The sequence below is a fragment of the Anguilla anguilla genome, chromosome 12 (assembly GCF_013347855.1).
Source record: "Anguilla anguilla isolate fAngAng1 chromosome 12, fAngAng1.pri, whole genome shotgun sequence".
NCBI classification, from domain to species: Eukaryota; Metazoa; Chordata; class Actinopteri; order Anguilliformes; family Anguillidae; genus Anguilla; species Anguilla anguilla.
The window spans coordinates 4,069,506-4,097,196 of record NC_049212.1 but is presented as its reverse complement, the minus strand read 5'-3'; the positions used below and the strand labels follow the sequence as shown (position 1 = coordinate 4,097,196).

Sequence of the window (27,691 nt, the reverse complement as noted above, 5' to 3'; positions counted from 1 at the left end):
TGTATAATTAAATAAAGAAATACATTACATTACATTACAGGCATTTAGCAGACGCTCTTATCCAGAGCGACGTACAACAAGTGCATCAGTTCAAGGTGCAGAGGTGCAAAAGAAACACACTAGAGTGAAGTAAAGATCGTAGTGCCAGAAGTGACCACATAGATCAGGACTCCAACCCTGTAGGGTAACCTATATGCATATCTGCAGTATCTCTGCAAAATTGCAATTCTGAATTCATGTTTATGTCTTAATATTTACAAGCTTGCTTGTACGGTGCAATCATTTAAACATGCTGACTCCTGTTAAACATCAGTATCAGACTAGATTTAAAAAAGCATATTTGAGGTTATCCTTATTGCCACAGGCATAGGTTTCATTTAAACTTTGGGAAGACACACTGTTGAACCACCTAGCTTCACATTGTCAAATGTCAAGCTTCACAAGCATACTTACTAGTTCAGAAATGAATTCATATGAAAGTACTGGGAGTCTCATGTCTCCATGTCTCCCCCCAGACCTACTCATATGCATATACCTGTGACATGTTTGACTAAATGAATTCTTACTTGGCAAAAATCAAAATATAATATATACATATATGCTATGTTGAAATATAATCAGTTTCCACAATCCTCCCATTTCAACTCACTAAAGTACAAAAACATCCTTTCCTCTACACTTATGAACATAAACCACGCAGACTCTGCCCAGAAATACCGACTTACCGACAGATAAATTCTCCATAATTTCAGATGTTGAAAAAACATAGGTTTGAAAACAAGCGTGCGACACAAATCTCACATCACACAGAATCCATTATTTCTTAGCCTTCATAAACCATTGATTTTCTTTCACTATTTGAGTCATTGCAGATACCTCATTAGAATGAACATTGCAGACATCCCTTCCAGTATGCAGTTCATTTAGATCGGTAAATGCAGTACATTAACAGTGAAATATCTGTCAAGATCTTAATTTGATAACAGTTGCTGCTTGTTTTGTCAAATTGAATGGGGAAATGTGAAATCATTGCATTTAATTAAGCCCAGAAGTGGATTCATATATTTAATAAGGTTACACATAATAAAACATATTTAAACTCATGCTGGAACAGCACTGCTAATGTATTCAACAGCAGTCTGGATATGAAAGTGTCAAAAAAAAAAGCTCTGAAGTGGTATGCAAATTTTATGCTTTGAAAATGGGTTCATAATTATACTGGGGTAAAAATGGCGTCTGACAGGAACAATACGGGTCAATATTGAGTCAATATTAAGCGGTGAGCAAAACGTCCGTTGCCTCTGTTTCATGGGTGAGTGCTACATACTGCAGTCTGTCACGGGATGAGGCCTCACAGGCAAGCTCTGAGGCCTGAAGCACTCTAACAAAGGCTAACTGAAGCACTGACTGTCAGCATTAGTTCCATAAAGCTGTAAAGGAAATGCGTTGTCCATTTCAGATACTGTCCCGCAGCATCAGGTAGGGTTCATTTAATGTGTGTGTGTGTGTGTACGTGCGCATGTATACATACAGTGAGCTCCATAATGTGTCTTGATTTGACTCTGTACTCCACAAATTTTAGATTTGTCATCAAACAATTCACATAAAGTGAATAAAGTGGATAAAGTGCATATTCTCAGCTTTTATTTAAAGCAATGTATGGCTGCCACATGTACTGGCTCACTTGTCTTCATTGATGATATAACTGCTGATAGCAGCAGCAGAATGAATTCTGAAGTGTACAGAAACTTGTTGTCTGCTGAAATTCAAGCAAATGCCTCCAAACCCATTGGATGGCACTTAAACATACAGTAAGACAATGATCCCAAACGCATGCTAAATGATCCAATTGATGCTAAAGAGAAAACCAGGCCCTAAAAAGAAAGAGACGGCTGCAGTACTGGCCTGGCAGAGCACCACCCCAGAAGATACCAGCACCTGGTGATGTCTGTGGGTCACAGACTTAAACTAGTCATTGCATGCAACAGATATTTGACAAAGTATTAAACATAACTTTTATTTATGTGGCATTAATATTTCCCAAACATTCTGGTGCCCTGAAATGGGGGGCTGTAATTTCACAAAATATATAAAGATACCTTTAATAAAAGATGAAATTGTGAATTGTTTCAAAATCTAAAACTGTGGAGAAAAAAAAAAAATCTTTATCCCAAACATTATGGAACTGTACATGGTCCTGAGCATGTTTTGTGTATGCTATGTACGGTTGTGAGTGTGTGTGTGTGTGTGTGTATATATATGTGCATGTGTGTGTTTATATGTATGTGTGTGCATGTGCATGTTTTTTGTGTCGTATGTGTGTGCATTCTTAAGTTGTGAGTGTGTACTTGGGTACTCTGTGGGTGTTCGGTGGCAGTGCTGTTTCTGTTCACTGATACACAGCCCATTGAAACGCTAAGATAACATTGTGAGTGTAATGCAATGCAGCCTTCTCAGGCTGGTCTGTGAGTTTAATTAGCAGGGCTTGAGCCAAGACTGCAAGCAGAGAGGTGTGGTAAATCTCAAAGGGGAGTAATTAAATCCTTTACTAACACCTGTGACAGGATCCTCCACGCCACTGCCTTATCGTACCCCCACACTGTCAACCAGAAAGACTTCCTTTTTGACCCCAAGGGTCACAATGCAATTACCTGTGTACACAAATTGCGCCCAGACTGCAATGTAACATGGAGGGGGTGAGGGAGAGCTGAAATGGTAGAACATGTCTGTTGCAGGTCTTCTGCCTGGTAAAACGCCTTCTTTGACAATGAATGAGAATAAATTTAAGTACACAAGATTAAATGCACTCATCTAGATCCGGAAAGGTGATCGTCTCCTGAAGTCAAGGTCAGGGGGTCAAGCGATTCTGTGTAATCTGAGACAATCTGCGACACCTCTCGGTCCCGCTCCTCCTGGTAAACCTGCAGGGAGCAAATGTAATAACAGGCCAACACCAGCAATGGATGAACCAAGAAGACAAATTTGAAATTGCCCTTTGGACTGTTTGGTATAAAGGAACTGCTGGGCCTCCTTGGAGAATTATAAGAGATTGCCTGTGTCCTGAGAGAGAAATAAGATGCACCTATTGTCAAAATGATTGATCGATCGATACCACGCCCCTTGCCCCGCCCCCTTAATATGGTCCCCCCCTCTGATATGGTCCGATTTTCTATGATGTACAAACTGTCAATATTGGAATGATCGGTTTTACCTTTTGAACTCTGCTATGGTTTGGTTGGTGAGGGGGAAGGGTATGGGGAAAGGGATGGGGTTGTTGTTGTTGCAGCAGCAGGGGGGGGGGGGGGGTGTGGCAGGACAGGGGTGGGTGGCCTGTGGAGCGCGGGCCCTGTGGTAAATGGTAAATTTCACACAAGGATAATGTTTTATGTCTTTTCTTTTTTCTGAATACAGGCACAGCCCTTGTTTTCAACAGCCATGTAAGAAAGAAATCATTTCTTACAAACAACTCGATTAGCGTCTATTTCATAATATTACTCGCATTTTGAAAACAAGCCCAGGCATGTTTTCTTTTGGCGTTAGTTTAAAGAAAACAAGCCCAGGCATGTATGCATAGTCTTAACAAGCTGAATCAGGGTGTGTTAAAGTGGCATAAGAGAGGTTTTTAAGAAAGCTAAAGTAGAAAAAAGCACATGCGTTAGTTACTTAGCTGATTTCCTGCGACAAAACAGAAGCGGAGGATCTCTAGGTAGATGTTCACAGCTGAGTAGCGAGGATCAAAATGGCCACAGCGAGCCGGTAAGCATGGACAGAGTTAGGCAGGAGCCACTGTAGCTTTAGAGCAATGCCCCCACACAAAGTTTTGAAGATCCCCATCAATCAATAGGCAGCGACGTTTTGTACGGCGGGAGATGCATGCAGAAGGCACAGGCGTGCCCGTGACACATGGTGGGGATGTGGCGGAACAGGTGGGTTCCCTGTGAAGCGCTGGGGAGGGGGGTGAGTACACAGACACGTGCGGACACAAACGGTGGGGGGCCCTGTGAAGCGCTGGGGAGGGGGTGAGTACGCCGACACTTAGTTTCATAGTGTGGGTGGCCTGTGGAGCGCGGGCCCTGTGGTAAATGGTAAATTTCACACAAGGATAATGGTTTATGCCTTTTCTTTTTTCTGAATACAGGCACAGCCCTTGTTTTCAACAGCCATGTAAGAAAGAAAACATTTCTTACAAACAACTCGATTAGCGTCTATTTCATAATATTACTCGCATTTTAAGCCTTTAAAAAGGGGTTTAAGTGGAGATTGCACACGTTAGATACCATATAAGCGGGTATAAAACATATTGAATAATTACACTGATCTTCATAAAATGTTGTATTAAAAATATTTTTAGCTAAAGCTTACATTGACATCACGTGTTGGTATAAATGGATGTTTATGGTGTGCTCTAGCTTCTGTGAATCCATGCACATGGCAAAGGCATCCCTGCTTTTCCAACAGGGCGAGTGCGCTGATGGTTTTATAAATGAATAAAGATAATAGAGATAATAGGGGTTTTTTATACACCCCCATGTCAGAAATAAAACATGGGGATGCTAGCTACTTCATTTTTAAGTCTTTAAAAAAAAAAAAGGTTTAAAATTGTGTACGTTAGGGGCTATATAGATGTGTTTGGTATCTATAGGCTGCAAAATATTTGAACGAGGTCAAAATCTTATTGAATAATTATACAGGATTTTGTAAAGCAGTGTATTTCAAACTACTGTTTATAACTAAATATTTTATTTTTCATTGAGACACCGCCCTAAAAGTGTCAAGGGTGGGGGTTTGGGGGTTACAAACCATCCATAAATTAGGGCCAGGACACAGCTTCTTTACTTTGGTGAGAAGTTATCAAACCACAATCAAGAATGTCTGGAGTCGACTTTTACGATGTATCCTGTAAGTACCCACATTTATTTGAGTTTCTTTTTCTAATTCTCTAGAATAAATACACTTAATGCAAAAGCCTGGTAAAGCTAAAGTTTTTTTGTTTTTTTTGTTTGTTTTTTAAACAGATACGCCCAGCACTCAAGTCATGAACGAAGGTGGGTCAGCAATTTGCATATGCATTAACAACAACACTGTTCATTGGCCCGCCTTTTGAGTTTGCTTATAAAACAGGATGACTTTTTACCAGTTCTAGAGATCTTGACAACGGATGAAGAGCTGGTGCCAAGCCTACCAACAAATCCACAAACACCGGAGCAAGTGCGGATCAACCCTGCCGAGGAGAGCGCAAGCTTATCGACACCTACACTTATTTGTAAGAATCCTTTCTTTAAACCTTAAACCTTTCCTTTGTTTAGTATGTTGGTTGAAGGATTTACAGTTATTTACAGATATTCTTCCTTATACAGGGCGAGAAGAACCAGAAACAACTTTTGAAGAGGGGAAAAAATCCCGTCTAAAGCTCAACAAAAAAAAAAGGAGACTTTTTAGCGGTGAGAATTATTTCTAATATCTTTGTCACCATATTGTTGTTTTGTATGCAATTTAGACAAAAAAAAAATGAAACTATTTCCACAGAATCAGGTACTGAGAACCACGTGGCAGAGAGGGCCTTGGGAGAAACGGTGGTGAAACAGATCACAGCACAAAAGCCTATACAGATTGAAGAGTGCGGTAAGTCTATTAAGAACTTGTGGTACTTGAAAGTTTTTTGATGAAAAGTATGGTTTGAAACTAAAGCAGCTAAATATTGGTGCTTTTCTGCAGTAACTGCTGAGGAAACCAATCAACAGACCAGAGAAGCACACCTCCAGGAGCAAACATTTGAGGAAGCCCCTGGCCACAGAGAGGACGGCAGTGCTGAGGAAAGAAAACAACAGGCCCGAGAATCACACCTCCAGGAGCAACCAGCTGCCCAAACAATTCTCCAGAAGCCAGAGGACGCCGAAAGACAGCCCTTTAAGGTCTCAGTCCATTTGGAAGCTCTGAAAATCTTCAATCGTGAGTTACATTTGGCTGAACAACGTCTCGCGGTGTTGAAGGAGTCTGAGTCTCATCTGTTTGAACAGCGTCTCGCAGTGCTGAAGGAGTCTGAGTATCGTTTGGCAGAACAGCGGCTTAAGGTGTTTCAGACAATCTTTGAGAAGTATTAGCAATGGCACAGAGGCAACAACCAGAGCAGTCAGGCAGGGCACACAGCACAGAGAACATTAACACACAAATTTTACATGCAATTCAAGCTATAACTCAAAACAACAGCCCACAAGCTGCTGAAAACATTCCAAATGTTTTTATAAACCCAAATCTGCTACAGCTTGTTAACAATATTAACCATGACACTAATGACATGCATGAAATGGCTGGTGATTACTTTGAGCGGTTGAACGAGGCTTTGGCAAACCTTACCGCCGGTGATGGTGCACTAACCCCTGCAGCAGACTCTCTTGGTTTTCTGAACGATGCTTTAGAGCGACTAAACCAGGAAGGGGGGAATCTTAATGAATCACCACTAACACCTACCTCTGATAACCCACAAGGTTCTGACGATGTGCATGCTGCCGCGGCTAATAGTAATGATGATGATGATGGTGTGGTGACTTGTGGTCCTGACATGGTAGTGGTGCAAAGGCCCTCCTTTAATTGTGTCGAAATTAGGCAACGGTTTAACTTTGCATCCTTGCACGACGTGGACAGCTATGAGGACTTCTATAATGTGTTGCTAAACTTACTTGACCATGTATTGTATAGAGCTATGCAGCTGGCTAGACCCAATGACGTGCTTCAGCTGGAGTTGCGTGGTGACACCCTGTCTGAGGGGGTGTCCATAATTGCTAATGGCGCTAGTGTCGATCTGGACACATTTTTGGGTATGGTTGGGGATCTGGTTCAGAGCAATTTTGAAATCCTTTCTGATGATACATTGGAACTGGTGGTTCAGATAGTTCAAAACCCAAATGGTGGTGTCCGTAGAAAAATAGCCACATGTCTCAGAAATGAGATTTTAAGAAAAAAACTACGGCATCTATTTGTAAGCCACAACGTTGAGAATAACCTCTGCTTTGCCATTTGCTTGTCTCAGATGTTAAACCCGGAATTTACGTTAGAGCGGGTGGAGCAAGACGCCGTACATTTGCAGACGTCTGTAGGCCTGGGCGTGCAGGATATGGTGTCTTTTTCAGACATACAAAAGTTTGAACAACTGTTAAAGGTCAAAATTGTTGTGTGGTACCGTAATGCTCAGAATGTCTTTTGCAAATTTCAAACAAACCCAGAGCCGCATCCAAAAACAGTGTTTTTGTACCTAGAAAACGAACATTACTTTGGTATAAAGTCGTTGAAAGGTTTCTTAGGCAGTGCGTACGTGTGTGCTTACTGTTACACACCTTTCACAGCAAAAGCTAACCACCACTGCAAATACTACTGTAATGTTTGTTTTAGTGCTGAATGTTCTTCGCACCCTTTAAAATCGGTAAAGTGTAAAGACTGTAGACGTATATGTCGGTCCGCCTTTTGTTACACAGCGCATAAAGTCACCAAAATGAATAATGCTACGTGTAAAATGAGCGCCCCATGCGACACACACAAGTATTGCGAACAGTGTGGCAGGATGTACATCATCAGTTCTAAAAAACCTGTGCCACATCGTTGTAGTGTGCGGCGTTGCGTCAACTGTAATGATGAGCTGGTTGCTGATAGTAGACATGCTTGTTACATTCAGCAAGTCAAACCTGAACAGCCGAGCGAGCGCTATGTTTTTTACGATTTTGAGTGCCGACAGGATGACGGTGTACACGTCGCTAATTTTATATGCTGTATTGATTTTAACGGGGTGCGTTGGACAGCAGCAGGTGACGGTTGTGTGGAGGCCTTTACCCGTCGGTTCCGTACCCCGAAATACAAAGGGTACACATTTATTGCACACAATTCGAAGGGTTATGATGGCTACCTAATCATGCAACACTTAATTAAACAAGGCGTCACACCATCCATTATAGCTCAAGGCAGCAAACTGCTTTGTATCACCGATGACGCATTTGAACAGCGGTACATAGATTCTCTCAGCTTCCTCACAATGAAGCTGAGCGCCATGCCATCGGCTTTAGGCTTTGAAAATGTCAAAAAGGGCTACTTTCCACACTTTTGGAACACCGTCGCTAATCAAAATTATACAGGCCCGTACCCACCACCTTTATACTATGGTTCCAACACCATGTCAGAAAAGGAGAGGTCTGAGTTCATGCAATGGTACGCAACCGTATCTGGAAGGGTGTTTGACTTTCGCAAGGAGATGTCTGAGTATTGTATTAATGACGTGGTCATTTTGCGGGAGGGGTGTCTGAGATTTAGACGCGAGGTACTCAGCTGCACCGGTCTTGACCCTTTTCAGGGTGTTACAATAGCTTCTGTATGCATGAAACAATTCTGCACAAGTTTTTTGCCCAAAGACACACTGGCTATCACTACGCCTGACAATTACATTCTCAAGCAAAAGTCTTTTTCAACACCGGCAATTCAGTGGTTAGAATATCTGAGCCATCGTGACAATGTTTTCATACAGCATGCTTTGAACCGGGGGGAGGTTAAATTTGGGCCGTACTTTTTAGACGGGTATTCAGAGGTGGGGGGTGTACGTACAGCCTTTGAGTTCCACGGCTGTCTGTTCCATGGCTGTCCTCAGTGTTTTGATTCAAACACCATTAATCCGCTCACAAAACAAGATTTTGGCTCCATGTATCGAAAATCTCAAGAAAAAATTGATATTCTGCGTAGCACCTACAATCTGCATGTGGTTGTTTTGTGGGAGCACGAATGGGTGAGACTAAAAAAGGAGAGCCCCGAGGTACAGACATTCCTGCTTTGTTCTGATTACCCAGAACGTCTGGAACCACGTGATGCTCTGTTTGGCGGTAGAACTAATGCTCTTCGGCTTAAATATAAGGTGCAAGAAGATGAGCAGATCCATTACTATGATTTTACCAGTCTCTACCCTTTTGTGAACAAGACTAAAGTCTACCCTACAGATCACCCCACCATCATCTTCCGTGACTTTGAACCGATTGAAAACTATTTTGGTCTGATCAAAGCCAAAATATACCCACCTAGGGATCTTTACCTACCCGTGCTACCTTACAGGGTGTCTGGAAAATTAATGTTTCCCCTCTGCAGGTCCTGCGCCGTGTCTGAACATCAAGGCAAATGTGTACATTCTGACGAGGAGCGTTCTCTCACCGGAGTCTGGTGTAGTATCGAACTAGCCAAGGCTGTTGAGAAGGGGTACCAGGTTGCCAAGATTTTCGAAGTTTGGCATTTCCCACAGCGCTCTGATTCGCTCTTTAGCGGCTACATAAACACACATTTAAAGGGTAAACAGGAAGCCTCTGGGTACCCTTCATGGGTGTCTAATGATTTGGACAAAGATAGATACATGCAGAGTTATTTGGAAAAGGAGGGTATACATTTAGACCCCAGCAAAATTTGTGTCAATAAAGCCAAAAGACAAATTTCTAAACTTTTTCTGAACAGCCTTTGGGGTAAATTCGGTCAGAGAACAAACCAAGTTAACACCGCCTTGATCCATGACCCGGAGCAGTTTCTGTTGTACATGTTTTCCAAAGAGTATGAAATCTCACATTTTTCATTTATTACAGAGGATGTGGCCCTTGTGCAGTGGCGTTATGCCAAGGGTTTCTCAAAACCACCCAAATACAGTAATGTGCTTATAGCGGCATTCACCACCGCTTACGCACGCCTTGAGCTTTACAACCTCATGGACAAATTGCCTGACAGGGTTCTGTATCATGACACAGATTCTGTAATCTTTGTGAGTCGGCCAGGTGACTGGGTGCCTCCGCTCGGGGACTTTTTGGGTGAGTTGACGAGTGAGCTGGACACCGGCGACCACATTGTGGAATTTGTTTCAGGGGGCCCGAAAACATATGCTTACAGAACACGGGGAGGTAAAACATGCATGAAGGTGAAAGGTATAACACTACATCATACTAACACGCAGGTTGTTAACCTTTCATCCCTCACTGATTTGGTAGATCACTATGTGTCTCACAAAAATGACCCCGCCAAGGAAGTCGCCACAACCACACAACAGATTGTTAGGGACAAAAAAGCGTTCATTCTCAGGAACCGCACAGTCTCTAAAAGATTCCGTGTGGTTTACAACAAGCGAGTTTTGCTCCCGGACTTCCAGACATTGCCATATGGATACTAAACCAGTGTCAGAGGGTGAGGGTTTTGACAGCCGCCTACAACACCCCTTTTCCTGCATCATTTCAGGCCCTTCAAACTGCGGTAAAAGTGTTTTTGTCAAAAGACTGCTGGAAAATGCCCATAATGTGTTGTCCTCTGTGCCTCAAAATATTGTGTGGTGTTACACTTGTTGGCAACCGCTGTATGATGATATACTTTGTAAAATAAAAAATGTACAGTTTGTAGAAGGACTCCCTGAATCTTTGACTGATGAAACGTTGCTGCCTTTACACAAAACCAATTTGATCATCATCGATGACCTGATGGAAACAGCCAGCGAGAGCACAGAGGTGGAAAAAGCTTTTACCAAGTATACACACCATAGAAACTTAAGTATTATATATTTAGTACAAAACCTTTTTTTTCAGGGTAAAAAGAGTCGCACGATAAATCTTAACGCCAACTACATTGTTCTGTTCAAAAATCCTCGAGATAAAATGCAAGTGAATATTTTAGCGCGACAAATGTATCCTAGACATTCCAAGTTTTTCCTTGAATCTTTTGAAGATGCGACCAGAAATCCTTACGGTTATCTTTTGGTGGACTTAAAAGCGCAGACACCAGAAGAGTTTCGCCTCAGAAGTGGTTTGTACCCTCCAGAGTGGCCCGTGGCTTATGTACTAAAGAAAAAGTAATGTCGGCACGTATTAAACGGCACTGGCCGCTTTTAAAAGCTCTATTTGAGGGCAATGCGCAGCAAAGACATGCCATTTTACAGTCGGCTTCTCCGGAACTCATAAACACAATTTGTGAAATAGCTCTCAATGTTTTACGTGGTAATATACCCCTAACGGATACTCAGCTGAAAAAATTAAGGAAACAACGATCGAGGATTAAACTACTTGCTAACAAAAAAAACTCAGTCAAAAAGAAGAAGAAAGTAATTAATCAAAAAGGGGGATTCCTTCTACCTCTGCTGAGTGTCGCAATACCCTTTCTAACAAGTTTGATAACGTCACGCAGTGGTTAAGCCATGGAGAATGCTCAAAAGATGTATCTAGTACCCCAAAAACAACTGGATAAATTAAAGAATCTCACTTATACACCAGAGCCAATCCGTCAAACTGTTGAAAATGAATTGGATCAAACCATACGCGACATCTTAGCAAGGACTGATGTAGGACCTCATGAGAAGGCAAAGCTGTACACCGCTGTTTTACAAAGATTCATAGCTCTTGTCAAGCAAGGTGAAAAAGAATCAACTCAATTAACATTATCATTTCCCCCTGCTGGGGGTTCCGAATCAGAAGTCAAAGATGGCCCAACACCCTCTAGCGGTGTCACCGATACTGAAGATGCCCAGCTGGTTCAGGACGTTATACAAAGCGTGCCATCTAGAAGCAAAAAAAATGCCACCTACGTCTTAGGAAAAATGGCTAAATCCGGAAATGTTGCAACATGGAACGACAAAGGGGAGTTTGTCTTCAAGGGTAAAGCGGTAACCGGCTCGCATATGTTGGATCTAATAAAGAACGTTACAGCGCCTCACAAGGTTGCCGATCATAGACGACCCCTGGGGTGGCAAACATTTATTGAGGCTTTAGCCACAATTAATATGCCTCTTTCTGTCATTCCTAATCACGGTGTACGCAGCACGATAAGCTCGCACAAAAAATTACCAATAGCAAGCCGGACCCCGTTGAAAACTCGAGAGGACTATGAAATCCCAGAGCCTGCTTTTTCAACCCCAGTTTTAGACCGTTCAACATGGTTAGATTTTTAACATGTCTAGTATAAATGATACGCTGTGACAAAAAATGTAATTTTGATTCATGTTTATTTGATTAAATAAAATTACGTTACGTTTTACTTTCAAACCTGTGTCTCTTTACTTACTCTTTACAAGCATGACATTTTTTAAAGGTTTTAAAAGAGTTTACAGTCTGTATACACGATAACATATTTTTCATACATTTATCCAGATATATTTTATCGACATATTTTGAAACCATTGCATCATTCATTTTTAAATGATCAGAGTATAATGACATGATTCTGCTAAAAGGGGTTCCTTTGGCCCTGTGGTGTAAGTAAAACACACAATGCTGGCCACACGTCGCGCTGAGCGGGTCTTGCACTTGCACCGTGTTGTAAACAATCCGCTCGCAGTTCTTGTGCAGAAATTTACTGATACTGTCTGGGAAATATTCATAGTCCGGAGGGTTACCGTAGGAGTCAAAGAATTCACCCGTTTTATCCGCACACATATACAGAGCTAGCCAGTGTTCTCCAGGCTTATTTCGGGGGTGCGTATTCACAATGTACAAAGCGGGGAAATTATGCAGGTTATTATCCGGTAGCTCGTCGCAGGCCAACACCCCTTTAAAGTCTTTTCCTGTATGTGGGTTGTTACTCAAAACGGCTGCTAATTCTCTGGTGTTCATGATTAATAATAGTCATACAGCACGTTCCTCCTCTGGTTCACTTCAATGATATTGTCGAAACACGCATAAACTACCATATTTACGGTTCTGGGTAGCGCGTTTCTGAATCTCATTTCCAGTCGCATGTTTCCCGTCTTGATCAGGGATAGATGCTGACTGCAACCTTCATCAGGGGCCAGATTGAAAGCATAAAGCGTGTAACCGCTTGTATATTCTTGACGATTTATTAACAAGGGCTGGTCCTTCAAATGTCTACCGGTAGCGAGGATCAGGCTATAAAACTCTCGAATAGCGCTACTGTTTTGATAATCAGGTTGAAATGGCTTGGCCGGAAACTGCTGCCCATCAACATACATTGCCACAAACTCTGCGTTATAGTGTTGGAAATTAAACGGGTTCTTGTTGTAAACCCCTGTAAAGGCGTCGTTATCAACCAACCCTATAATTACCGTTTTTGGTAGCTGCCCCAAAAATAAATTCTCCTGATTACAAACTCGACTACCTGAGGCTAATGAGAAAGTCTTCATGCTGACCCGATCAATAGGATATTTTATATTAGTGGTCAATAGCGCCTGCGCATGTCCGAGCTTCACAGCTGGGGAGACGCTGACCTTTTTTACAAATAGTGCGGCCGACACCATTTTAAGCTTGTATTGACGGTCATCTGCAGTCATTAGACAGAACTCGTCCTTACCCCGAACCATTTTAATTTTAATATCGACACCATTTATCAACATCCTCTCCTGAAAAAACATGTCCGCGTGTATGTGTCCGAGCATTTCAAAAGTTTTGCTCTCTGCGGTATATAGGGCTCTGTTTTTCAGGCCCGTGTTGTCACCTTCTGTGCTTGTATCCTCCATATGTCCGCTGGTATCTTTATAAAAGAGCCCGGCTGTGAACTGGTTAGACAGTGTCTCATGCCCATAATTCAGTAGACATTCCATAACAGCCCGGTAGGGGTAAGTATTGCTAGACTGACTCACCAGTCGGTCCCCCAGTGAAACATCCACTTGGGAAAAAATGGTCGCTAGGGGGTAATTAATCAGTCCGACATTGTCAGCTGCCGCAATGTTAGTACCATCTGCGCGGGTGATCTTACAGCGAAGGTATAAAAGTGTATTGTTCAAGTCAATGTAATCTTCACCATTACCAGCAATAAAGAACTCTAGAGGTCCTGTGTCTGAAATGGCTGACAGTGGGGGCACCTCTACATAGATGTTCTTCTCAATGCTTGTTTGTGTATACGGCACTGCAAAAAGATCCAGTTCCGACTTCATGCATTCCCCCGACATGTTGTGTATGTAGGCCATTTTTTAAAAAATGTATCTACTTTTCCTTGTAACCTTCTTCTTCTTTGTGTGCTTTTTCACCCTCCTCTTGCTTTTACCAACTGTGTGCCGAATGCTTGACACCTTCCGTTTTTTAGACTTTGACATGTTTGAGACACGCCCCCCTGGAGGTCTTTTCTGTCTACGTCGCGTCATCACCATGAGCCCTGATCCTTCCTGGTCGCCCGTGTTCAAACGACTTGTCACAACATTAGTGATCACATCCTTGGCTATGTTCTTAGCTGCAGAGGCCAAATGGGGTTTGGCTATATTGAGTCCTTTCTTTAGTAGCGGCAAAGCCATTCGGAACAATCCTCGAAAAATACCACCAAGACCCCCACCATACATAACACTCCCACCACTAAACCCCGGCAAACCATTACCCGCTTGCGCCGTATAATAATCAACGTATCTGTATGGATCTATGTGTAGGCCAGACCTAGCCATCTTTTACTCGTGATAATGGTGCTTCACCGGTCTGAAGTGCAGCTTTGCTATGACTTTCCCGTAACGGAAATTTACGTTCTGGTTCTGGTCCGTTTTCAGTTCAATTGTAATGTTGTCAATGTGCTTCTTGCTCACAGGTACGTAGTGTGGCTTCTCATACGAGATTGTGATGATGTCGCTGTTTGTTCCAGATATATGTACATTTCGTAGCAGGGGTACAAAACTGTCACCAACACGTTGGTAGTCGATAACGTCCGTGTAGACGTACAGTGTGTAGAACCCGGCGCTGAGGTCGACAGGGTGTGGCGCCACCGGTTTAGAGGATGTCAAGTTGACGCCTGGTTCGAGACCGAGCATCCTAGCTATTTTTCCTTCAGCCGACAATGAGATGTGTGGCTCGCATACGATGTAAATTTTGTTTTTTATAGGACCATATGCAATTTCAACTCCTTCCAGCATGGGTTCAGAATTGTGGTTCATTTCAGCCAGTAGAATGGGGATATTCTTGTAATACCCGCAACTAATTGAATGAGCTATTCTAGTTTTTTTGATATGATCGTACGTATAAAAAGCACAGTCATCACGTGTTATTGTACTCCAAGTGTGTGGGTACTGGATTTCGGCTAAGCCAACCTCCCACTCCCCACGCAGTTCAATGGGTCTGGCAAACTTGGTTGTATAGCTTGAAATTTTGTTCTCAGGGTAAATGCTCAAAGACGCATTACTCGGGAGAGTAACGTAGAAACCTGTATCCTCCATGGTTGCCTAATGCGTTTGTAGGGTCATGTAAGCTTTTCAAATAACTTATTGCCTATATGTCCTAGATGTCAGACACATGGCTTGCAGGTATCCAACTGTTGAACTTTTCAGGCCAGCCGACCCATTTGACTAAAACCAGCTTTTTACCCTTCTGTTTCTTCTCCGCCACTATCTTTTCAACCTTAAACGTTTTGTCTTTGCCCACAATAACCTTCTGTAATTCCTTCTCATAAAACGTGCCTTCGATGTTTTCGCCGTCATAATCCTTCAACCTATATACTGGCGGGGTTCTGTGGACCCTTTCAGCAACAGTGAAATATTCATCTGTATATGTCTGTTCATAGCCTTTTGCAAACTTTCCACGCACTTTGGAAACTCTGACAGAGTCACCCTCCTCAAAATTAAACTTTAGCTGTTTAGGTCTTTTTAGAAGCAGACTATACATATTTTTGAACACTTTAAAATTATTAGTTTCATTTACTTCAACAGGCTTCATTTTAATTGTACTGTGGTAGCTGTTATTGTATGACCAGACCAAATCTTTTACAGCGTCTATGTACCGTCTAGTGTTGTGCGCTGTGAAGTAACGCCACATCCTCGTTTTCAAGGTTCTATTAAACCTTTCCACCACAGAAGCTTTCACATCATTATTTGTGGCAAAATGTGTTATGCTGTATTTCTTCATCAGCTTTTGGAACCCCTTGTTGAAAAATTCTTTACCCTTGTCAGTTTGTAGTTTTTTAGGTACACGTCCTTGTGAGAGAATGTCTTCAAAGGCCTGAGCCACTTTCGCCCCACTCTTGTTCTCAAGAGGACAAACCCAAGCAAATTTAGAAAAGATATCTATACATGTCAACATAAATTTTACATCATTGTTATGTACAGATAAACTAGACATGTCAACTAAATCAGCCTGCCACTGGGAATCAATATTCATCACAAAAACCCGATTCCTCTTGAAATGTACTCTGGCGGGTTTATGTAAAGTATATGCATCCTCACCCTGCAACCATTCTTTAACTTTCTTGTCAGACGCCCTATGCCCGGCTGTTTCAAGCAAGCCCCTTTGCAGACGTTCTTTACCCCCATAAGAACCAGGATTTTCTGGCGAATAATAAACAGACTTCATACACTTCTCATCAGCCATCCTTACAACTAATGCAATAATGATACAAGATATTGAAAAAACAAGGCTTTTATTTTCAAAGTGTTGTACAGAAACTCCCCATGAATATAAAATGCCGCATGTATACATTGGACATGCGCTCAAGAATTTGACACCCTTCAAAGAGCTGTTTCTAAACAAGAATCAAGCGGTAGGGTGTCAGCAGACCACAGTTCCGGCTGGAGAGCGTTCTCAATGTCCCAGAATTCTCTCCTGACATCGTTGATGATTTTATCACTCTCGGGCCCCAGGTATGTCTGGTTTATCCCCCTCAGCTTCTCTCTGATGTATGGTTCCTCCTTGAGTTCCGAAACCAGGACATCGACGGCTCCCTGAATTCGGGCTGGTGCTGGTTTAAGGCCCAGCACGCTGAGAGCTTTGGCTATTAGGACCGCCAACCAGGGCTGCTTCAGTTTTTCCGTCAGTTTGTCAAAGTTGTCCGTGAAGTAGTAGGGGTCAGGATCGTACAAGCAGGTGTGGCGCCTCTGGCTGGGGTGGTTCACAGCACAGCCTGTACAGTCATTTCTCAAATCGTCCTCAATAACATGGTCCAGAATGCAGGCGGTCAAAGACTTTATGATGTTTATCGCTGTGGTGGTTATGCGCCCGTCCACTTCAGCCGTTTGCATCGGGTGGTCGGTTGGTTTGGTGTGCCTGCTGCAGCATGGTGTGTCGTATGCCTCCATGTCCATGTCCGGATCTGACTGCTTTGCTGGTGAATAGGTAATATCCATTTTTACAGATTTACCCCCCAGGTCCTGCAACAAGTTTTTGTCGAGATCTTCAGCAGCGGATGCCGCTGCTGCCGCTACTGCTGCTGAGGCGGCCGGAGCTGCAGCTGATGGCTCTGCAACAGGTTGCTGGTCGTTGTCGTCATATCCCCAAGATTCTGCGGGCTTGGGGTGTTGGAAAAGCGCGGCCGTACGTAAAGGCTTATACATTGTCTTAACCTTGGTTGAAGTTCTGGTGTCGACTGTGAAAACCTTGAAATTTTGTGACTTTTAAGGACCATCGCCCCACCTAAAGGTGTGGCCGGGGCGGGGTCTGTGTGTGCTTGCCCATATATGGTTAAATATTTTAAGTAACTATATAAGATGACGCTGTTGTAAGTTTTTTTTTTAAAACATAACATTTATTGAAAAATAATCATTTGCAAAAGGCACATTTATTTTGAAAATGTACAGACAACAAAATGATTTTAAAAAGAAAAGGTTTTATTTTTAAAAGCACATATTAATCACCAAAAAACAATAAAAGACACAGTCATGACATTCTATACAGTCTACAACTTCATAATATACATGGCCTAAATGTGCGTAGACATTTCAAAACAGTTTTTACGATTGTTAAATCTTCATTTCCTCAAACCTCCGACACAGGTTAATTTTCACAGAGTCAAATGAGCTCAAAAGCCGGTGGTCTTCAAAAATTTTATCGGCTTGAGCAAGCGCGTTGTTCAATAGATACAGTTCTTCGAACAAAAAGAATGCGCTGTTACCAACCGAGTCTGTTAAAGCACCTCCGTTTTGAAAAAGGCCTCCCCAAATGATCAGGCCTCTTTTCCCCATCCACATTTGCGGCATCGCCTCCACGGTGATCCATCGTTGACGCGTAGCATCGCTGGTCCGGCTTAAAAATGTACTTTTGTCTTTTAAACCGGTTGCTACATTCACATAGCATCTTCTAAAATCGCCCCAGTCACAAGCCTCGCACACGGCTCCGCGAGTGTTAATAGGGCTGTACGCCTCATCAACATGCAGGTTGAAAAAACAAATTTTTGGAGCATCTCCATCCACGTCAATATGATAACCGCAGCAGACACCCTCCGGCATCGCCCCCCATTCGCTGTGTAGAACCCCGGCATGGACTCTTGCCAACGCTGCAAAAGGCTTCTTTGGGCACCGCAACACCGTCTGCGGCTCGGGCATCACTTCTTCTCCAGAGGTAGGTGTTGAAATTTCAGCGGTAGACATGTTCGTAGGCTACACAGAGCTGATGTCCGATTCTGACAACCGTGTTGTGCAAAGGCCGTTGCTGTGAGATCTTCAACACCTCTGCTATGGCTTCCAAACCAATAGACTTTATACACATTCTGAAAAGTGGGCGTGATCCTGTTTGCCCCCCCCCAAAATACTAAATCAGAGCGGCGCAGGCCTATGTGTCCGCACGTGTCTGTGTACTCACCCCCCTCCCCAGCGCTTCACAGGGCACCCCACCGGTTGTGTCCGCACGTGTCTGTGTACTCACCCCCCTCCCCAGCGCTTCACAGGGAAACCCACCTGTTCCGCCAAATCCCCACTATGTGTCACGGGCACGCCTGTGCCTTCTGCATGCATCTCCCGCCGTACAAAACGTCGCCGCCTATTGATTGATGGGGATCTTCAAAACTTTGTGTGGGGGCATTGCGCTAAAGCTACAGTGGCTCCTGCCTAACTCTGTCCATGCTTACCGGCTCGCTGTGGCCATTTTGATCCTCGCTACTCAGCTGTGAACATCTACCTAGAGATCCTCCGCTTCTGTTTTGTCGCAGGAAATCAGCTAAGTAACTAACGCATGTGCTTTTTTCTACTTTAGCTTTCTTAAAAACCTCTCTTATGCCACTTTAACACACCCTGATTCAGCTTGTTAAGACTATGCATACATGCCTGGGCTTGTTTTCTTTAAACTAACGCCAAAAGAAAACATGCCTGGGCTTGTTTTCAAAATGCGAGTAATATTATGAAATAGACACTAATCGAGTTGTTTGTAAGAAATGTTTTCTTTCTTACATGGCTGTTGAAAACAAGGGCTGTGCCTGTATTCAGAAAAAAGAAAAGACATAAAACATTATCCTTGTGTGAAATTTACCATTTACCACAGGGCCCGCGCTCCACAGGCCACCCACACCTGTCCGGTCCTGCCACATCCCCCCCCCCCCCCCTGCTGCTGCAACAACAACAACCCCATCCCTTTCCCCATACCCTTCCCCCCCCTCACCAACCAAACCATAGCAGAGTTCAAAAGGTAAAACCGATCATTCCAATATTGACAGTTTGTACATCATAGAAAATCGGACCATATCAGAGGGGGGACCATATTAAGGGGGCGGGGCAAGGGGCGTGGTATCGATCGATCAATCATTTTGACAATAGGTGCATCTTATTTCTCTCTGTCCTGCTATCCTCTCTATTTTCTTGAGAGAAAATGCAGGTGAAGGCTTTAAATGACTTAGGCCAGATTTCAATGAATAATGTATGCTCAATAAATCTTCAGGAACATTTTACAGCATGGCCTGAACACGTATGCTTAATAAGCTTTATAACTGTGTTACACATATTAGTTACAAACACACTGTGGGTGTTTTGTCATTAACAAGTGTTAATAAATGTGTAATTAATGAAAAGAGGTTATTCAAATTTTCAGGGCATCTACAATCCCTTGAACTATTAACCAAACATAATGAAACACTGGATCAAATCCATGAGCCCGTTTGCCTTGCTCTTGGTCATTACTGATGATCATTAACCCCTTAACCCCAAGTGTTTAAAGAGACCATTTCTACCCGGGTGCACTACTCTTAAATAAAGCCTCACAACATTGTGGCAACACACAGCAGAGACACAGCTTTGACATTATTTGAAGGGCACGTGTACCATCAAGTCTATGTATCAAAATGTTGGACCGATGTGTTAGACAGCACTCTCCTCCACCATCCTCAAAACACCGAATTAGGGAATATCTTTTTGAAGAATGGTGTTCCATCCCTCCAGTAGAGTTCCAGAGGCTTGGAGAATCTATGCCAAGGTATAGTCCATTGAAGCTGTTCTGGTGGCTTTTGCCGGCCCAACACCTCACTAAGACACTTCATGGTGGTTTTTCCTTTAATTTGTCACCCGCCTGTACTTGCCAAACTTGGTAGGTCTAGCTGAAAAGCTATGGCTATAGTAACATACAGAATGTCGGTGTGAGATAAGATAAAATAAGAAGAACACTAAATTCCTTTTTTCAGTGAACTTACATGCCCATCCAGTGGGGTCATCGCTTTGTCTTGCACCCCACCAATCTCCACTAATTCTAAATCCATTTTATAGCACAATAGTAAGTTGAAACCTAGCTCACTCTAGGCTGTACTTGTCAGCACACTACATTACGCAAATTCATATAAAAATGAGTACTGTAAATGGTACAAATGTCTTGCTTCATTTAAGCACTTTTTCCAAGTCTCTGATGCTCACACCTGTAGTTATGAAGCTTACATAGCTCTAAATAGGCAAGGATTGGCCAGATTTTACATCCATTTGAAGGGGTCAAAATATCTTGAACAGTTCTTCAATATCTCCTGGTACACTATATATTTAAAACTGTAGCTACTGTTAAGATGTATTGCTTGTGCTGAATGGGGAACAACAGATTAAAAGCGTGCATTGTGTTGTGTTCCTATAATTGCAGTCCCGGTTGACTTGTGACCTTAACTGATATTGGCGTCCTGGATCAGTGCACATGCTCCCATTAGCTGGCCTTTTTCATATCTGCTAAATGGTAGTCAACTGTATTTTTCCCTGGAAGCTGGTAGATTATAGCTTGCAGGCCTTTTGAAATTCCCTTAAAAGCCTAAACAATGATCACACTGAGGGACATACAGTATGTAAATCTGTATTGTACCACGAATGAGCATACCGAAATCTATGTTGGCATGCTGACGTAAAACCAGAGGCTGTGCTTGGAGTCACAAATGTTAAATGGGTAAGCAGGATACAATTCTGTATACAGTTTTAGGATCTGTATTTATTTATTTATTTATTTATTTATTTATATTTTTGGTGGTGGTGGAAAATGCATTGTATATTTAATGCACTGTATCTTTACTATAATTCTTTAGTGAAACCCTTAAATTTGCACCTTAAAAATATGTGACCATCAAATAAAGTACAGCTTCAAGTCCTCATCTTGTTCAATATTTTCCATATACTATTTATGCAACAATGTGTAAATATGACGTGTGTGTAAGCAAGACAGATGCCGTATTAAAATATTCATAGCTGTCACTCATAATGTACCAATGGGAAGAATGCTAGCCTTGTGTAGATTCAGAAGTGTACATCATAACAACTCTTGATGCATTTATATAATACTTTCTCTTTCTTCTCAATGATCAAAGGGCCAAGGCTGTGCCTGTGATGGGCACATTTGGCCCTCGGGCTGCTAGTGGAATAAACGTGCTATAAAATACATTTCTTGTTGGGTTTTTCCTGCATAGACAAATCTTTGGTGTGTGCCATAGCAATATTTACGAGTGCCAAAAGGGAAAACAAACAATCTACACAATGGTTAGAATATTATTTGGCAGCACAATGCAGCCCTCTGCTAAAAGGAGAAAAGGAGGGAGGGAGAGAGAGATTGAGTGAGAGAGTCGGGGGGGGGGGGGGGCAGACGGAGAGACAGCACACTCCTGGGTTCTGTGGGTGGGATTATCATGTGCAGGGGCACTTGGCTTGTTGGCGTTGACACCCGCTAATCGCAGCTGCAAACATTTGTGCTGGGAGAAAGCGAAAGCACGTTGTATTATGCTCTTTAATCAGTGATGCCAGTGTTCATATATTGTAAGACATGGACAGTTGAACTGCAGAGCCTTTTTTCTCAAAAACAGTTTGGTGACAGTTTTTAAATGAGCATATCTCCCTGACAATTTGAAAGTCAAAAGATATATTACAAGAAAGCTGAAATGAATATGCAACCCAAAAGGTGTTTCTGGGATAAAGTAACTCAAAATGGTGGAGCAGTTCATTCCATTCTTTATCCAAAATGTTAGATAGATGCCATTTTAATCAGTGGGAAGACTGCAGGCTAGTACTGGGTGATATGGCCTAAAATGGATATTTCATTTTTCCTGAATGTAAGTATTCAATATGACACAGCAATTTCTATATTAATAGCTAAATGAACCCTTTGAAGAGTAGGTTTTTTTTGGAAAGCTTTTTTAAAATTGTTCAGTTGTTCAAATTGTCAGTGCTTTAGAGCTCTGTTGCTCTCAGTTGCCAGTATTGATCGTTACATCAGTATTAGAATTCCGTTAAGAACATTCTAATCACATATTTGTGGCTGAGAGAAAAGCAAAACAGGACGTTTCTGAAGCTGTGAATCTCACAGAGAACACAGAAGCGCCCACGCTTTGCTCAAACTGCACACTGCATGCTGCATTCCCCCTGCCCCAGGAGGATGTAGAGCTCTCTCCTCCGACAAGCATTCCTGATAATGAACGCTTGTGTTCAGAATATGAAAGCATGCGTACCCCATGTCACGGGGCTGAGAACACCCCCCCCCCACCCCCCACCCCCCCGGTGGGATTTCAGTCAGGCGGAGCTCACTGCATTAATGCTGCATTCCGATGAGTTGGCCTCGCTGCGGGAGCCCTGCCCCCAGGGGGCGCTGGTGCACCGCTTGGGTTAGTAACGAGGACCCGCCCGGGGGCCGCCCCCACCACCAAGGTCACGGGCGGGGCGACGGCCACCGGAACCCTGATTACACGACCTCCGCTTCGCTGTCGCCGTGAAACACATTTCTGTTCCCGCTGAGGAAGGAGACCCTTCGCCCCCGAGCCCGCGGACCGCGCACGCTAACCGCCGTTAGCTCGGGGTCCGCCTCCTCCAATCAGGTTTCAGCTCATGCCTGGGATGAACGTGCACAGATTACGCAACGCAGGCTGTAATTACCGTATATGTGCAAGCTGTGCCGCTCCCTCAGAATGGAGCAAGGCGGTCATGAATATGCAGGTTGTGTGATGACTGTGATTAGCGCTAATAAACACGATGCGCTGATGTCCAGCAGTAGGGAGGGGTGTGGGGAGGCTAACATCAAGCAGCGGCCTTACCGCTAGATCTATGTATCCAAATAAGGGCATATAATATAAATCATCTATCTATATATCTAACAACGGAAAATTAATCTAACAATGGCAGACTGTGCAGTTAAGAAACCTTAAATATACAGATACTGTTTGGTGGCATCTCCTGTGATAATGCAATACAATAATACAGAGCACATTTATATATGCTGAGAGCATTCATAGGGAAATGCTGATGAAGCACTTCCCCTCTTAAGGAATTAGAGAGACGAAGGTACACCAAGTGAACAGAGATTGTTATGGATGTACAGTAATCCGTCTGTGTTCAGTGGTCTGGGAATGTGTTTGCATGCAGGTCTGGCACTACTACTCGGACAAATCAACTGAATACACATATGTTCACTTCCATTGTAAGTCGCTGTGGACAAGAGCATCCGCTAAATTAGTCCAATGTAATGTAATGAGTCCTCATTCATTAAATTAATATAAATACGGATGTCCCAATGAAACAAGCAGATGTCCTCCATTTGATAATACATTTAATAAAACACATATATTATCCGTAGGCTTATTATATTGCAATGCATCTGTGTAATCAGTGGAACTAATTTCAATATGATTTGCACCTCAAAGACACACAGAGGGATCTGCTTTCCATATTGACTTACTTCTTCCTTTCTTTATGTAGACAATCCTTCCTCAAGGCTTTTTTACCATTGCATGTTCAAATTGTTGACTTTCGTACATTATGTTGGCTAAACTCATTAATAGCACATTGAAAAAAGACCAACTGGAAGAAGAAAAAAGTGCAAAAATCATGTATTTCAAGGTTAGCTTTATGCAAATAATCCTACAAATGATCCTGAATGCAAATGTTCTTCATTCACCATGCTTTTGGAATTAAACCAATACACTAATAGTTTAGTCAGTTTACAATGAACAGATATGCATGTATAAAAAATGTAAAATAAAAACAGTAGGTTATGAATAGATGTTGCCTGTGCCACAGGCAGCTGAGGAACACTTTGTCTGTAAATCTTATGAAAATTGGAATCAGTTACAAGGCCAATTTATACCTTGTTAGACATTAATTGCGTGCCAGATGTTGTGCTGATCAACTGTCCCATCAGTAAAAATATCACAGAGAATGTACAGGCACCACGATAATTAAAATATCTCTCACTTTTCCCTGATGGACAAGTGCTAATGTAGTCATTCACAAATCACACCCCAATTATGCAAATAGCATTTTGCTTTAAATGATGCCTGTCTTTTAATGTGTGCTTTTAACGACCAGTCAATAACGGCCTTGCACGCTGCTTGGGAAGACTATAAGACCATAGTGCACGCTGACTGGCAGGTAAATGTGCGCAAGCGTAGCTCAGTCGCTAACCTTTGCGGTATGAAGCAATAATGCTGGTGGAGCGTGTAACTTCCACAGTTTAAGACTGTTTAGATTTCCATTTCCATGTTTGTATTTCCCTGTCTAGCTTCAGAGATTCTTTGTTGAGTTTGTGTGAATAATTGGAAACATATCCCTGTTCTTTATTATTATTGTTATTATTATTATTATTATTATTATTATTAATAACTCCACACCCATTCTACAAATTCTAAATAAATAAATAAATAAGTAACAACAATAATAATAATAATAATAATAATAATAATTATAATAATTCTCCAGTTAGGAATATTTTTAGTTATGATTTGCAGAGTGGGTGGGGAGATATCGCAGGAGCATTGCTTTATTTCCTCATGCTCCCCTATTCTCTGTGTCCCTGTTCTCTGTGGCCTTGATCTGTTGAATTACGCCTCCCACCACCTCAGTGCCCATACAACAATACTGATTGTCTGCTCTCTGAAATAACGGCTTCATGGCTCTCCTCACAAGGGCTCCTCTCCTGTCTCCTGCTGCTGCTAGCACAAAGCAGCTAGCTAGCTGGCTGCCTGTTTCTTTATACTGCTAAAGGATTGTGTCAGATGCATTTGCCAGATTAATGTGTGAATTGCCTGAGATACGCTCATCAACAGCTACAGGCCGGGTCCAGGGAGCCATAGCTTGGCTAGTCCAGCTTGCCATAGATATGATCAGTACCCCACTGAGAACTGAAATATAGGCAGAGCGAGAGCCAAAACTCTTCCACAGTGAGACTGAACAGTCTGGTCCTCAGACGTGCCAATCTGCAATAGTCTGCATACTGAGACTTGCATGGCAAGCGAGGAATTGTTCCATCCCATTTGGAGAGGGCAGGAGATTCAGGAACAAGGATGAGTTCCCATTCATGCAGTATAGCTATAGTGAAATTACTTCACCTGTTCATGTTCTTCACTTTTTGTCATCATCAGGCCTCAGCCTGACTGTGTGCAAAGGAAAGTATAAAAAATGATTACGAAAGTTTTACCATGATTATAATTGAGGGTTATTTGCTTTTTACTTACTCCTCTCTCTCAGTGCTCAACAAGGGGTGTGGCCATCAATTGGGAAGAGGCAGAGTCAATAGTGTGTAAAATACTTGCCTTCCAGCACTGTTCCCCTCATTGTGCCACATTGGTAACTGAAAACCCTAAATTGCCCATAGGTATGAATGTGTGAGTTAATGGTGTGTGGGCCTTGTGATGGATTGGTGACCTGTCCAGGGTGTATTCCAACCTCTCACCCAATGTGTGCTACTGCAATAGGCTCCAGCACCCCCCTTCACCTCCCCCAGAATAAGTAGTTTAGAAAATGGATGTATATATGGATATATATATATATTGCAATACAACGGCTTTTTTGAAAAAATCACCTCAAAGGGCATTCCCCCAAAAATGAAATAAAGATAAAGCTGTGATTTCACATGCATGGAATGATATCGATCCATCCAGATTTTTCTGCTGAGTTTTTGTTATTGTTGAGCTGAGTTCTGCTGCAGCTCACCTTGACACAACGGACCTCAACGAAGTTTTGTGGTGCAGGAAACTCAGCTGCAACGTCTCTTTCCAAACATAATGCCATGGTTAATACCAACATCCACAGACCTTGCTGTGCAGTTTCATCTAAAACTACTTTCTACCAATGTACAGTGTATTCTGGGTTTCAAGGTCAACATTTTTTCAACTTTGCTGATTTTGATTTGTGTGGGCATCAACAGCATTATGGAAGATAATCACATGTGCCAGGGTTTGCCTACTGGAGTGATGAACTCACTAACTTCAACTTATTGACAGAATAAAATGTAATTATGCAAGCGCTGGATATACTGGACATGAATGCAGTGTAAGTACATTAAATATGGACATTTAAAAAAATTTCCTGAATGATTTATTCTGTTGTTTCAGGAGCTGTCCTGAAAGCTGAAATGGTATACAGTTTTATCTTGCAAAGCTATACGAGGCAAGATAACTGTAGAAAGTTTAAAATAAATATGTTTATGGTATGGTTTAGGATGTAATAAGCGATCGAGGGAGGGGTAGGCTTTGTTTGTCCAATTCCAATTTCTTTCTATAAGAGCTGATGAGGAAGAGAGGCTTTTGTTTAATGCTCAGAGTGAGAAATTGTGGGATGTTTGTCAGGTATGTTTTAATGCATTGTGCATTTGGTAATGTTCCCAAATTCTGCCTGCGGTACCACCCGAACCACTAGGGAGCCCTGGATATAGGGTTAATCCACCTGCTTATTTCGTAGCCACGGGTCCAACACATGACAAGCAGGAATTAAAGCATCAGGCCAGCCAGCGCTGTCAGAACACCTCCAAAGAAATACACACGGAAATATCCTGGAACACTCTGGCACGAATCAGTTTCTAAACCCTCGCCATTACTTTAATTTTTGGTAAAGAATGCTGCATGTTTTATTTTCCTAGTAAGGTTCTTTGTGCACAGGATGACATGGATAATGCACTCACACAGTTCAGAAACTGTAAAACCACATATGAGCAGGAGAGGGTTCCTAAACTCAATGCATAGCTCACTCACAGTCTGTTGCTGCCTGGACAGAATTCAGAGCTCATTCACAGCCTTCAGAATCAGAATCTGAATCAGGTTTTATTGCCAAGTAGGTTTACACATACGAGGAATTTGTTTTGGTCTGGTGATGCATAACAGTGAACATAAAATAAATTAAATTAAATTAAATAAACATGTGCAATAACATAAACATAGTACAAACAGTAAACAGTAAACAATAAACAATAGTGCAAGGGGACAAAGTGTTAGAGTAAGTACAGGTGCTGTCTGTTTGGTGTCCGTGGGGGTCAGGATAACAGACAGTGTCAGTGGGGGTCCCGGGCCTTGTTGATGAGGCCAGCTGCAGCCGGGGAAAAACTGTTCCTGTGCCATGAGGTTTTGGTCCTGATGGACCGCAGCTTCCTGCCGGAGGGGAGTGTTTGAGAGAGTTTGTGTCCAGGGTGGGAGGGGTCGGCCACAATCTTTTCTGCCCGCCTCAGGGCCCTGGAGGTGTGCAGATCCTGGAGGGATGGCAGGCTGCAGCCAATCACCCTCTCAGCAGCGCGAATGATACGCTGCAGTCTGCCCTTGTCCTTGGCAGTGGCAGCAGTGTACCAGATGGTGATGGAGGAGGTGAGGATGGACTCAATGA

General features: G+C 42.6%; 1 protein-coding gene across 2 annotated transcripts; it reads left to right on the top strand.

Moving 5' to 3' along the window:
- The first annotated feature begins 3,312 nt into the window (after positions 1-3,312).
- Positions 3,313-11,810, top strand: LOC118208867. 2 transcript variants are annotated; one of them, XM_035383815.1, is made up of 6 exons: positions 3,313-4,899; positions 5,016-5,045; positions 5,138-5,263; positions 5,358-5,441; positions 5,527-5,622; positions 5,716-11,810. In XM_035383815.1, the coding sequence occupies exon 6, from the start codon at positions 6,104-6,106 to the stop codon at positions 10,169-10,171; it is 4,068 nt and encodes a 1,355-aa protein (XP_035239706.1). In that variant the 5' UTR covers positions 3,313-4,899; positions 5,016-5,045; positions 5,138-5,263; positions 5,358-5,441; positions 5,527-5,622; positions 5,716-6,103; the 3' UTR covers positions 10,172-11,810. Both variants share the same exon structure in this region, with proteins under 2 accessions (XP_035239706.1, XP_035239707.1).
- The last annotated feature ends 15,881 nt before the right edge of the window (positions 11,811-27,691 follow it).

Excerpts from the sequence above, each read along its gene's own strand:
- LOC118208867 (XM_035383815.1), top strand. The coding sequence starts at position 6,104 with ATGGCACAGAGGCAACAACCAGAGCAGTCAGGCAGGGCACACAGCACA.